Source organism: Penaeus japonicus, unplaced genomic scaffold (assembly GCF_977035675.1).
Source record: "Penaeus japonicus unplaced genomic scaffold, GWHDUDI00000001_assembly GWHDUDI00000030, whole genome shotgun sequence".
Classification (NCBI taxonomy): domain Eukaryota; kingdom Metazoa; phylum Arthropoda; class Malacostraca; order Decapoda; family Penaeidae; genus Penaeus; species Penaeus japonicus.
Window position 1 is genome coordinate 31,324,835 of NW_028234432.1, and position 15,000 is coordinate 31,339,834.

Consider the following 15,000-nt stretch of genomic DNA (forward strand, 5'->3'; position numbering starts at 1 on the left):
TTTTTTTTGAACTGTGGATTTGACGTCTTGGGAGGATTCGTTATTTAGTCGTTATTGATAGAGAAGTTGGATTTTAGGGATGTCGTGGTGGTTGTTTCGTGTCACGATTTGTAAATTAAAGGTAGTTGTTGTATGAGATGACAGGGAGGAAATTGAAGGTTTAGGAACGGGAAGATGTTATTGGACACTCCTATTAATTCAAACCTTGGCCATTGATGGGAAGACACTTCGCTGATGGGAGGAATTCAGGGTAAAATTTTCAGAACAGGGGGTCTTTACTACGTACCATAATATTGTTTGTGATGTATTAACTTCATCCTATGCTATTCATATATTTTCTGTTTTATCCGTTATTCCCACTTATTCCTACTTATTCCCCCCTAATCCCCACTTTCTTGGTTCTGTTAGCAGGGGAGAGTATGAAATAGATCAGGGATATTGTAGGGGAAAATATATAAAAATGTCATATATAAAATGTACTGAAATGTCATGGTATATTTCTCCAATAGTGCTGCGCTTCCTCCATACCCCACAATCTGGTCCCAGATAGGAGGGGAGGGCATGAAGGCGATCAGGGAAATTGTGTGGTAAAATATGAAATATTTATATGGTAAATTTTCCGAATAATGCCGCGTTACGAAATTCCATAAAAGTGGTATCTATGGATTCCTCTCAACCTCTACTATTCATATATAGTGGAAATAATGCGCGCTTCCACCCCTGGACCCCACAATCTGGGTCCCGATAGTAGGGGAGGGCACGAAGTAGATCAGGGAAATTGCGGGGTAAAATATGAATTCCGGCCATATTTCGTTTGCAAAAATAACCAATTACCTACCTAACTTCGCCTAGTTTTCTGGTTAGCCCTAGACAAGGGGGGGACTTCGTCCCCCCCTGGACCTCCCCTTTTTAAGGCACTTTTGTGCTAACTCGTGCTACTTTGGGGCATATTTCTTATGCAAAAGCTTAACCCAATTACCTACCTCACTTTGCATAGTCTTGGAGTCAGCCTTTGCCAAAAGGGGGCTACGCTCCCCTGTGGACCTCCCCTATTCATGGCACTTTATGATACTTATGATACGTAATTACTTCTGTAGATGAAAATGCCGTGACTACGAGTAACCTTCACACTGCGCCATGATGACAGCAACTGAATTTTTGTCTCATATTCCTCAGGATAGGAAACTAGGACCTATAATGACGCGACCACTCAATAGAGGGCACTCTATAATCATACTGTAAACAATGGGGAATAATGCGCCATCTATCGAGAGAAAAGTCTACAGCTTGTCGCCACCCAGAAATACGTAAACACAGCCGTGTTTGAATTTCAGGGCGAGGATGGTGGTTTTTGGGGTGTTTTTCACAAGGTATGTTGCACGAAAAGCCCTAAAAAGGGGGGTCCAGGGGGGGCAAAGCCCCCCTTGGCTAGGGCTTAATTAAAACCTAGGCAAAGTTAGGTAGGTAGTTGGGTTAAAATTTTGCATACGAAATATGACCCGACTTAGGATGAGGTAGCACAAAGTGCCTTAAAAAAAGAGACCCAGATTGTGGGGTCCAGGGGTGGAAGCGCGCATTATTTCCACTATATATGAATAGTAGAGGTTGAGAGGAATCCATCGATACCACTATGGAATTTCGTAACGCGGCGTTATTTGGAAAATACACCATTTATATTGATAAATGCCATAAATTTATCTTAGTAATACCATATGTCTGTCTACTGTAAAATAAAAGTATACAAAGTGTGGTTCCTTTATATTGTACTCGCCCACATGGTGTACTGTGTGTACAGCGATTATGATTTCTGGAGAGAATGTTGCATTTGTTGTTTTCATGGCATTTTTGTCCACCAAATCCTAACCCAATGACCTTAACTTAGTTTGGAGGTTTTCCCTAGTGAAAACGGGGTTTTACCTTTTCCTCTGTTCATAACACTTTATACTACTTAGCTTAATTTTGGTTTGTATACCGAGAGTTTGGTCATTTCCTTGATTAGCAATACATCTTGTGAATACTTTTCTTTGGGGATCCCACATTGCCAATGTATATCCTGTACCGAAACCAATGCTGCAAATGCACACACGTCTTCATGATAAAACAACCGGCTTGAAACTGCTAATCAGATTACCCATGGCTTCATTGATCTGAAGGTGCACTGGGCTCATTGATCTTGGTTGTCTATAGTAGAACTAAACTTCCTGAAATAGTTTTCTTCAGATGTATGTCTCTTTTCCAAATAAGTGGACATCGGGTAAAACAAAAAGACATCAGTTGATTATTTATCAATGCAGGGAGAAGGATATAGATCATGATTTACTTAATGCTCTCCCCTACAATCAGAGCGCAGATTGTACGGTATAGGGGTGGAATTGCTGGTGGAATTTCCACTATATACAAGTAATAGAGGGGATTTTGTAATGCAGTAATATTTCAAAAATAAATATGTCGTAAATGTACCCTAGATACAAAATGTGGTCTCTCTCGGGAAAACTGCCACCCCATACCCCTGCCCTGGAAAATGATCATAATCCACGTCTGTGACCCATGCTCTATCCTGGCATATAAATTCATTGAATTGTATTCCATAGAGTAATTTATGTGTAATTTATTTGAGATTAACCATTCTTTTACTGTGTGATTACTGAGATCTACTTCAAACCCTCCTTTGCTGTTGGGACCTAAATTATGGGGTAAATGGGTGAGGAATCACATATAAATTTAACTACATATGAATAGTAGAGGGTGAGAGGAGTCCATTGATACTAATTTTGTGGTATTAGAAACGAGGCATTCTTCTGATGATTTACTAAATTAAAAAAAAGATTGTTTCAGGTCTGTATTTGTTGATTATGTCAAAAATTCTTTCACAGACAATTCATATGATGACTGCTTTGTTAAGCTATATTTGGAAGAAATCCAATGTTTACTTTAGCCGCAAATTAGCACCCCTCTATCTCCAACCTCCATACCCAACAGGCTTGGGAAATCTGTGGAAAATCTAGGTTATTGGGTTGGGTGGAGCCTCTAATCACAAGGAACATAGTATATGTTTGTCTATTGTGAAATGAAAATGCATAAGATTGTATTATTTTACTATTTAGTAACCCATGTAGCATGTATATATGCCATTGGATGTTTGGGCTCATTTTGCCATGGAATGTTTTCTTGCTGTCTGATGGCATTGGGTTATTGTGTATGAGTTAATTTCAGTTTGATACATTTTTTATGTAGTTGTGAGTATTGTCTGATTAACGCTGCCTATTTTGGCGCTTAATTCTATCTCTATCAATCTCAAGAATTTTGTTGAAGGATTTAAGATTTATTTTCAAGCTTGATTTTATTATTAAAGAAGGCATGTGAATGGCAGTTTGTAATAGTAGCTATGTAACAGAAGTGATCTCCAACATTTTGGGGATAAAGATATATAAAAGTGTTTTCTCTTGATGTTTGAGATCTTCCTTCTTCCTATTTTCAGTGAATGTCAAATGGGGGAAGGAGATGTATCCGGGCATTGAACTGGATACTGCCGAACCCCCGATGGTATTCAAAGCTCAGTTGTTTGCCTTGACGGGAGTGCAACCTCACCGACAGAAGATCATGCTGAAGGGATCCACCATCAAGGATGAGACATGGAACGGCATCAAGCTGAAGGATGTGAGTTTAATGGCACAGTGAAAGGAATTATGTGTAACTTGCGATATGATGATATAGTTTATATTAGGCATACAGGAAATGACAACAAATCATGTTTCTATGGTTTTAGGGGGCAACAGTCCTCATGATGGGTAGCAAAGAGGAAGATGTTCCTGTTGAGCCAACAGAGAAAACTGCATTTGTTGAGGACATGTCCGAAGCGGAGAGGAACACTGCTGTAAGTTATGATTCTTTTAATGCATATATTTATCACAGAATTTAGGCATATATGAAATATCAATGTATAGAATAATGATTTGTTTTTTTATTAGGATGTAGCTATTGTTGCAGACACTTTTTCCCCCAATTTCTTATTATTTTGTATTACATTGCAGTTGGAACTACCAGTTGGTATCAAGAATCTTGGAAATACCTGTTATCTTAATGCAGTTATCCAGTGCCTGAAAACAGTTCCTGAACTTCATTCATCAGTTACGGAATTCAAGCCTAAGCGTAAGTACTCACTAACACTAAAGATGAGTCTTTGGTTTTGTACTTGTTTATATTTTGGTGATGTGTCATTATTTCCAGTTTATTCTTAGATGATAAAAGGGACCGTCTGATGAAACCCCAGAATAGGCCTACATTGTTTCAGCCAAAAACTTGTAAAATTATAGTCATACGAGATGTTTAGAGATACCCCCTGTTTGGAGGGTGGAAATCTTACCAAATATGGATTTTTGAACATTTTTAAGAAAGGATGACATAGTTACCATATAGACCGAAAAACTATTGGAGGTATTTGATGCCATTTCCAATATAACCAACTGCTTTAATATCAGAGCAGCGGCCTAGACTGTGAGCTTATCATGTGGGGAAGAAAAATGTGAAAGTGAGAAATGGTAATATGATGTCTGGGAATTTTCAAATTTATTTACCATCATTGTTCTTGAGCATGAATTACTGATAGTATATAGCAAAATGATGGTCAAAATGTTTGTTTCAATAAACTTTGTTCCAATAAGATATGAATTTTAGTCTTCAAATAAGGAAATATGTACAAAAATATCCATTCTCTTTTTTATCATTTTTACATTTTTCAGGTGTAAAAAATATACATATCTAATCTAATCATCTAATTGCTTGCAAACTTTCATGATTTTATGAAAAACCTAGAATCTAAGTTGTATGGTGAAAAACATGTTAAAAAAAAAACAATTTTGGGTGGGGAATCTTTTTTTCATATGCTGATAGGCATGTAATAGAAATATAAGTGTGCAGGACACATAAACTTGAACATAAACAATCTGTACAATCAAAAGAAAAAGAACATAAACTGCTGATGAGCCAACAAGCTCGTTTCATGATATAACATAGCACAATCTATTATGTTACTGAGGCCTTGTTGTCTGCAGCAGGTCAAATAGAGCCTTGTACTATAGTTATTTATCTCTATTGAGATTTAATACTTCACACATGTACTAATTAATGCCTAGACATATTTGGAGTTTCATCCAAAAGTGCACCTGATGATGCATATTGTTATTTGAACATCTGCATTTTTTTGTTTGTTTGTTTCTTTCTTTCTTTCCAATATAGATGATTATAAAATTCTTATTCATTCAAGTCTGGTATATAAAAATACATTGGACATATTCTAACTGATATCCAAGGGTAATGTTATTTAACCCCTTCGACACGATGACGCGTATACTGCGTCATCGCAGCGGTCGCGTCAAATCCGAGGACGCGCATACTGCGCCATGGCTGAGTTCTGGTGGAATTGCGTTTTCTTTCTTCCGGATACTGTACGAGATCTTTCAGAATAGAGGTCGGATATGATACGATATATTACTTGACTTTCATTATTAATAATTCATTACATAAGAGTGGGATTTGCTTATACCAGGGGAGGCATTGATGGGCCCTGCTAGCAATCATTTTATTATTTATTTATGGAACATTATGTAAAAATATAAAACATATTATGATTAGTTTACCATACTATTTCAATCGTTTTCTTTGATTATCTGAGTGAGGCCTCCCACCAAGGTCACTCTTTCCATCTTCCTCCCAACCCATGTAAATAACTTGTCACATGCATATGGGGGAAGAGGTTAACTATGCATATTTTGATATATAACACATGATTATTATGTTGAGGTTTTGGCTATAAACTTGTAGAGGTTTTGGCTTAAAACTTGTCATATTCAGTAGCGACGTTTAAAATTTGGCGCGCGCCGGCAGCCCGGATACGGCGCGAGGAGCGTTTTCTACTGCCCGGAGTGAAGGGGTTAAAAAGTGTTAACCCACTCATGACAGGGGCATTCCAGCCTTGCATGTCACAATGCCGAGGCTCTCGAAAGCTTAGGCCTAAATCAATTAAATGACTGGCACCATATGGTGCCACCCGGCAACCGGGCCCTTGAATGAGCAGTACCGTAGTGTACCATCCGTCCAGAGAGGGTTAAAGAAGCTGTTGGGAAGAATATTCAGAAGTAGTAAATATGAAAATAGGCAGTACAAGTTGTTATACAGTTACGTTTACAGCCATGTTTCCCAATAGAGGAATCGCAGTTAGCCACTAAAATACATGGAGTGTCTCTAGATATTTATGGCATTTTGAAACTAAACTCAAATAAAAAATATTAGTATTTAAATATTATTTATATATATATATATACATAATTTTTGATTCATCGGCAGCTCCTGGACGAGAGGGAGAGTCCTCTTCAAATCTTCTTACGCTTGCAGTGGATTCTGGATCTCTCCTTACCCTGGCTATCCAAGAATGCTACCGGACAATGGATTCTGGGAAAACTGCTGTTCCCTTGGTCCTTGTCAATCTTTTCCGCACAACTTTTCCCAGGTATAGTGACTTCGGTGATACATAGGGTTTGGTAGGATTGTTTTGTTTATAAAATGTACATGTAACTTCGGAACGTAATTTTTTTCACATTGTTTTACAGTTTACATCAGATCACATTTTGACTTAACAAGAACTTAATGCCAGGATTTAAAAAAATGCATAGGCCTAACCCCTCTTGCTATTTGCCAGCTGAGACTGTGGCTCTCCAATGTAATCATTTTACATAATTTCTTACTTAGTTACTTTAGTTTAGGTGTTTGAGTGGCGTAAAATGAGATATAACATTAATAAAAATGACGTCACAGAATATTGATATTGATGACATCATGGTAATTTCTGCTTCTTGATCAGTTGAATAAAAAGATCTGAGTTGAAAGACTGTTGTAAAATGAAATGTGTTTGACCAAGAAATAAAATAAGGTAAAAAGTTACTAATACAATACTTCTTCTAATTTGTCAATTACCTGTGATATCACGTCATGTCACGTCACGAGGTACATGTACATACTCATGTACATGTATGATTATTCATATTGTTCTTTTCATTTTGATAAAAAGAAGAAAAAGTATAAAACATGTTTTTTGATGCCCCAGTAAAAGATTGCTTCCACTTTCCTTTGGTATTTTCACATAGAAGTGAAGAATATAGGCATATTTCAATAAAATAAAATTGAAAAGGCATTACTGTACCAACTTTTTCAACTAAACTCCTCTGGACATGGCAATATTTTACGTGCATTTACATTGTAGACGCATTCATAAAAGCCATAAGAATAGAGTGGGTGAAAAACTCTGAGAGGTTCAGCGCGGCCCCATGCAGCGAGAAAACACCCCAGTGCGAATCATCGCGTGCTTATTATCTTCCCATCATAAGAGGGAGTAGGCTAAAATATGTCCCATTGTGAATGGGTTAAGTGGCTAATTGCTATTAGTTGTTATTGGAATTTATTAATTTACTACTCCCTTTTGTGTATTTGTCTGACTGTTTTTTTTAATGTCCAAGTGCTTTATATCAAGCAGAGGAAGTGAAAAGGAATAACATTAAATTGTTGGATAGATAGATATATAGTTCGGTGGGTATTAGTCTATATAAGAGAAATAGAGGTTTTGTAGGTTCATAATAGGGAAGGTTATTCTTCTATGGGAAACATTTTGGATTATAAACAGATATTGATACAACACAAATATAAATACTTGACAGTTAAAAATCTCCCTTTTCTTTTTAAAAGATTTGCTGAACAAGGTGAGCAGGGGATGTACATGCAGCAAGATGCTTCCGAGTGCTGGAATGAACTTACCAGACTTTTGATGCAAGAGGTTCCTGCAAAAGAGGCTGACAAGACAGACAAAAAGTTTGGGTAAGATATTTTTATTTGCAATATTCCTATTTTATTTGCATACTACAGGTCATATGAAAATCTTGTTTGATGAATGAAACTTTAAAAAAAACACTGCTTTTATTTTGTCAGATCATCTCTCATTGACCAGTACTTCTCTGGAGAGTATTCTTGTGAGTGGAAATGCATAGAAAGTGAAGAGGAAGGTGTCACGCATAACACAGATAAATTCCAGCAACTCATGTGCCATATCAACCAAGATGTAAAGTACCTGCATACAGGACTTGTGGCCAAGATGGAGGTAAGGTCTGGAAGTTTGTCTTTCTGGTGGTTAAATATCATTGTATAAGGAATTGTATGAATACATTTGTTTTGTGTTGATATTCTGGTATTTATAATTTTATGATAGCAACTATCCTAAGTTTGTTAAGTTTGAGTTTTTAGGCAATATGTCTATTAAAGTATTTTGGAGACCTTCCTTTAAAATTATTCTCTCTTTTCAGGAACACATTGATAAAAGATCACCTGTTTTAGACCGAGATGCTAAATATGTGAAAAAATCTAAAATTTCCAGATTACCAGCTTATTTAACTGTAGTCATGGTCAGGTAAGTGTCTTTCGAAAAGAAACATGAACTGAACTTTAAGAGTAGTAAGGGTACCACTACAGCAGACTAATCAGTGAAATTGTTACAGATTTAAACATGCTGGTTGTGTACATATTTTCAGAGAATCTCAGTGCCATCTTCTCTTTCAGGTTTTTCTATAAAGAAAAAGGAGCAGTAAATGCCAAGATTCTTAAAGATGTCAAATTCCCAATCAATCTAGATGTCTTTGAACTTTGTACACCAGAACTACAGAAGAAGTTGCAACCAATCAGAGAGAAGTACAAGGTATTTTGATTTCATTTCTGTTCACATCAGGATATACGTCCAAGGGTGGAGAAGGGTAGAGTGAAACATGCTTGTTTTATAGGGATTACCCTAGACCTCGGAAATTATAGAAATTTGTTGCTACATTTAAAATTGGCTTGATTATATCCAAGTATGTGTCACTAAAACCTGTCACTGTGTAGTATTTTCAGATGTGAAGTTAGTGTCTTTTTATATTGTATGTGTACAAAGATACCTTTTTATATCTAAAAATTGAAAGAAAGTTGATTAACAGATTAGACTTGTTGAAAACACTGTTGAAAATGTTCACTTAATAGTGATACAAATAAAATATTAGCAGAGCTAAACTCAAGCTGTAATGATGACTGCTCCAGTTTAATAAGAATAGTATATCATACACAAAAAGGATATATTTTTCAAAACTTTTGAGATGTATTATATTTTGAAGTGTTATTTGTTAAATGCCAAAGTTATCTTATAGCTTGAGAGTTATTGTTAATCAGTGTAATGTTGATTTTCCATATTTGATACTGAGTAAAGATTTTGCCAATAATGCAATAAATGTATGCATCTAGCAAATGTGTACTATCATTGGTTTTATTGATTGAAGTTTGATATTTGATAAAACTGTTCAGGCTTAATTTTTTGTTAAGTGAAACCCTGCCTTAACATGGGGCTTATAACTGAAGAATTATATATTGTTTATTGTATTTATTATTTATTGTATGTGCAATTTTTTATTTCAACAGGATATGGATGATAGGAAACTTGAAGAAGACAAAGCAAAAAGAAGGGGCAAACCTATTCCAGAGGACCAGAAGCCAAAGACAAAGAAACTCCCATATTCCTTTGAGGATGGTGAGTTCATTTTGTTGTGGGTTTGAATGCTCTTAGGGTCATTCTGTTAAAAGATTTGAGGTATAACTGCCCTAGATTTTGAATTCATGTTCGGATTGATCAGTGTAAACCTTTCTGGGTACATTATTTGATCTTAGTGTACATAAAGATGCTATTTATAATTTAAAACACATGCAAAAAGAAAAGGCATTTTGAAATCGCTTATGAGGGCATCCCTTTTTTATAAGATCAAAATAAAGACCCAGTAGAACTGTGTAAAAATATCATGTACACTTCCTTTTTGTTTTTCAGCAGAGGAAGAAACCCATATTATTACATAAGCAAGTTGAATAGGTATTATACTTTTGCCATACTATAAACCTTTGCATTGATTATTATTTTTTATCATCATTATTTTTTTCTGATAACAGATTTAGGTAGCAACAATAGTGGTTACTACCAGCTTCAAGCTGTGCTGACTCACCAAGGTCGCTCCTCATCATCGGGTCACTACGTAAGCTGGGTACGATGGCGTGGGGATGAATGGCTGAAATGTGATGATGATGAGGTCACACCTGTCACTGAAGATGAAATCCTAAGGCTGTCTGGAGGAGGTAATGTATTCAGGGCTTCTTTCAAGTGAAAGGAATGGATGCAGTTAAGGCTGCTTTCATCTATGAGTGCTAGTGACATTTCGTTGATATTTCAATAGTGTGTGAATACCTATTGGTAAGAGAAAGTAGGCTACAATGTCTAGGGCCTATGAGTATGTTACATTATTTTGAATTTTTAGTTTTTCATTTTCTGGAATCAAATATTTAAAACTTTAATCTTTACATTTTTTATTTGTTCTTGATTTGATACTCATTTGCTACCAATTATCACAGCTAACTTTCTGTCCTTAATTTTCATTTGGTCAGGCGATTGGCACTGCGCATACATTTTGCTGTATGGTCCAAGAATTCTAGAAGTTCTGGATGAGGAGGAGAAGCAGCCAGCAGCCGCAGCCGCAGAAGAGGCCAAGATGGAGACGGAGTGAGGGAGAAGGAGCTTAGAACGGCTTTGCAATTTTAGTCAACTCAGATCAGGAGAATAGATAATTGTTGAAATTGACTGGAAGAAAATGAATTTTTCACAGATTTATTGGGCCACCAAATGCCAATGTAATATAACACAAGTACTCACAAGGAGATGAGTATTTTTTCTTTTATGATAGAATGTATTCAATTTCCATACTCTTAGATTCATGTTTTAGGAGAATGCGGTGAGGAAGATATAATATTTTGTTAATTTTATGGGTATGGGAGAGCATACTCGTAAATGGCAAGGTCATTGCCTTGTTTTCTAATTATTGTTTGTATGTTCATCCCAAGTGAGAAAATGGTTAAATTAAACTATTGAAGTCAAAATGATGTGTTTTATTCTTGAACTTGCAAGAAAATTTGCTACAGTGTATGTCTATATTTTTTTAATGATCCCAAATCTGAAAATCTTAATTAATGCTTTGCTTTAATAGTATTTGAGAATGTTCAGTAGCTAATAGTGACTATTGAGTAACAACCAATCCACATTTCTACATGACTTTGTTCTGAGTCTGTCCTTGTTCACCGTTTCATTACTGTATATTAGGAATTACTTACAATAACATTTTCTAATGTTCTGCTGTAACAATTAAAAAAAATCTTTGTTGAAACCTGAAATTTTATGTATTAGGAGATATGTTGGTGATAACACTTTTTTGTCAGATGCTTCACCCATACCTGATTAGGGAATTAAATGTTTAAATTTGTGAATTACTGCCAATAACATTGACTTCCATATTTTTCACAGGAGATTGCATTCAGATTGAAAGATTGCAAAATTCTAACATAACATGCGCACAAAAAATGAAACAACTGACAAACGAGTCGCACTAACGATCCTATTCGCCAACACACCTAGATGTTGTAGTAGATTAAACTTCTCGAGAAGTTTAATCTATTTCACCATGACCTCCCCAACTCTGACACCTACTTCACAGCGCCCATCATCCCCACACAGACATCAACTGCACATCTCTCAATATTCACTCTCGTAAACCGTGCTCGGACCGTACACAAAATACAGCTCGACGAGGACACGACGGTAATCACAACTCTGAAAGACAGCGACAATGGAAGTCACCAGCCTAAAACAATAGACAGATCTACTGAATAGAGGACAAAAGAACACTCGCCATTCGAGATTGCCCCTACCCACCAATGACCCCAGCCCATGACACGTCGACCAACGGTATATGAAAACTATTGATGAAATTAGACCCTAATAAAGCAACGTGATCCGACCAAATTCCAGCCCTAGTTCTAAAATCTTGTGCTCCTGTTCTCAAAATGATTTTTCACACTTACTCAGCACCTGCACTTTACCTGGCATCTTTGCGCCAGCATTACCCCCCTCCCCCTTAAAACAAATGACCGAACATGCCAGGCTCTTTTTAATCTCCCATTTCACACATGGCTCTTTACAATTCATCTAACTTACCACGCACACATTGACACTCACAGCATCCTTGCTGACTACTCGCATGGTTTCCAGTGTAAACGATCATGTGCAACATAATCACAATCCATCATGATAGTGTCCGATAACAAGAGGTGTGACCTAAAACAAATTGACTTCATGCGGCTTTACTTTGTCCAAGTCTCCGACAAAGGCCCCTACAGAAGACGACCTCACAAATCATAGAGCTAAGGCATAACAGGACCTCTTCACTGGATCACTGCTCGCTGATGTGCAGAATCCTCCTTGTCCTCTGTCCATGGTACTATTTCCTCTGATATTCGGCAAGACACCGTTTTCGGATAACTTTTCTTGATATACACTAAATATTTCCCACCATACACACCTAACTCTAAGCTGACAACAGCTTTCTAAATCAGTCAATTATTCAAGGTCACTAAAAACTCCACCAACATGACCTTCCCAGAATAACGAGAAAAACAATAACAGATCCGCCAAGTTCCTGAAAAGACCTACATTACTACGTCAGACCTAAAATAATACAATACCAGTGTTGAGGTCCTCTACTGCTCATTGCATCCATAGACCAAACACAAAATGCTCAGTCTCGAGAAGTTTAAGGCCGACAGATACATTACATATATTACACACATATCTGGCCAAGATTACAGGTATCCACTGAAGAGCAAGGGGCATGCAGATAGACACTCAGACTCACATTCATGTATAAGAGCACAAACAAGTTCAACAATGACGTATACATGATTATATATATATATATATATATATATATATATATATATATATATATATATATATATATATATATATATATATATATATGTGCGTGTGCATGTGCGTGTGGATGTGCACGTGCGTGTGTGTATTTGTGTGTCTACATACAGGGCCGCCTTTAAGCCAATTGGACTTGTTGCTCCTAATTAGGCCCTGCTCCTAAAAGGACCCGGGTTAGGGTCTGGGCGTGATATTGACAGATATCAAGCTGGCGCAGGGGAAAGGACAAGAGCGGCTGATTATAGATGGTCAAGTGCTTTACGATTAAGTAGAAGCAATGAAGCCGATTCTGCCAACTGAGAGTCAAAACCCAGGTAATTTAATTCTTTGCTTGCAATATCAGGTCTAGTGCATTTACGAATTCATTTATTGTGTTTCGTATTTTTCTGACAATCCCGATGGCACAGGGAGATTTTCCGAGCTGAAACTTCATTGTTAATTGACTCTGAACTTAGAATCTCAGAAGGCTTTAAAGAAAAAAGAAGGATAACAAAATTTCAAAGTTACCGAATTGTTTTTTTGACTATGTACTTTTTAAAATTGCTCTAGAAATATTCTTTGCTTATTTATGTGTTTGTGTGTGAATGTGTGTTACGTAAAGTAGAGAGGTGGAGAAAACATTTTGCTGTGTACAAAAAAAAAAAAAAAAAAAAAAAAACTCCCGAGGAAATTTACACAGAAGGATTTTGATGTAAGTACTTTTTAAAATATCTCTCGCCAATTACATGCTGATCGTATGTGCCTGTGTATGAATGTGTGTTACGTAAAGTAAATGAGTTTGCTGGAGGATGGAATGGATATATGAGAGATCGTATTAAGTGAAAGGGCGAAAAGCATTATCAGCATAAAGTGGGTGACTGGCAACTTAGATTGATGGGAGGAATATCAACTACATACGCAATAACCACCACCAGATATATGCTAGAGAAATGGAGCGAGGAAGAACGGTTATATACTTTATTTGTGTGTCTACAACAGGCGTTCGACAGGGTACCATAAGGGCCCTTTGGTATTTATTTCAGGGATGGAGAAGGTAACCAAAGAGCGCAGAGGAGGAGATCCTAAGGAACTGATGCAGGTAGACGGATATCTAATAAGGGAGGTGAAGCAATAAGGCCATTTTGGGAGACAAATTAGACTGATAAGACAGCGTCATGGAAAAAAGTGGAAAAATAATTGATGAGTAATAGAGGCAAGGTATATAAGACCAACACAAGATCAGTATATTATACGGAGCTGAACCAGAGACATTAACAGGGCATTCATAAGATGTACTAACAAGTTGCGAGAGGTGTTGGCTGGAGAGATAAGGGTATTAGTGAAGAGGTGGTTCAAGATGTTGGGTTGAAGAGAATAGACACGGTCTGAAGGCTGAGGAGACACAGAAGGTTTGGACACGTGGAGGGAAAAGGAGGTGGAAGGTGGGAGCGGCAGGTTGAAGAATACCAGGCAGGCCAAAGAAAACTTGGAAAATGCATTGAGTCAATTCAGTTGAAACTGAGCTTTGGCGAGGACGACTGCATAGTCGGGAAGGGTCGGAAGAGTATCAACAAATCTATGACTCCATTAATGGGAAACAGAGATGCCAAAGGAAAGAAAAACATAAATGCACACACACACACACACACACACACACACACAAACACACACACACACACACAAACACACACACACATATATATATAGATATATATATTATATATATATATATTATATATAAACATATATATAATATATACATATATATATATATATATATATACATATATAAACATATATATATACACACACACACACACACACATACACACACGCACACACATATATATATAAGTATATATATATATATATATATATATATATATATATATATATATATATATGTGTGTGTGTGTGTGTGTGTGTGTGTGTGTGTGTGTGCACATATATGTGTATATGTATATATATATATATAATATATATATATATATATATATGTATGTATATATATATATAAATACATATGTATATATATATGTATATATATATATATATATATATATATATATATATATATATATATATATATCCATCTATATCTATACATATCTGTATCAACCTATCTTTCTCTCTCTCATTATTTGACAGATATGTCT

The 15,000-nt window shown here is 36.3% G+C and overlaps 1 protein-coding gene across 1 annotated transcript in view; it reads left to right on the forward strand.

Moving 5' to 3' along the window:
* Positions 1–10,980, forward strand: part of Usp14 (ubiquitin specific protease 14) — an 11,289-nt gene extending 309 nt beyond the window's left edge. The window contains exons 2-12 of the mRNA XM_086555272.1: positions 3,479–3,657; positions 3,767–3,874; positions 4,032–4,149; positions 6,343–6,505; positions 7,735–7,863; positions 7,975–8,143; positions 8,346–8,449; positions 8,599–8,734; positions 9,484–9,592; positions 10,003–10,185; positions 10,492–10,980. Of these exons, the coding sequence (XP_086411398.1) occupies positions 3,479–3,657; positions 3,767–3,874; positions 4,032–4,149; positions 6,343–6,505; positions 7,735–7,863; positions 7,975–8,143; positions 8,346–8,449; positions 8,599–8,734; positions 9,484–9,592; positions 10,003–10,185; positions 10,492–10,610 (1,517 nt within the window). The 3' untranslated portion in view covers positions 10,611–10,980. The remainder of the gene's footprint in view (positions 1–3,478; positions 3,658–3,766; positions 3,875–4,031; positions 4,150–6,342; positions 6,506–7,734; positions 7,864–7,974; positions 8,144–8,345; positions 8,450–8,598; positions 8,735–9,483; positions 9,593–10,002; positions 10,186–10,491) is intronic.
* Positions 10,981–15,000: the final 4,020 nt, after the last annotated feature.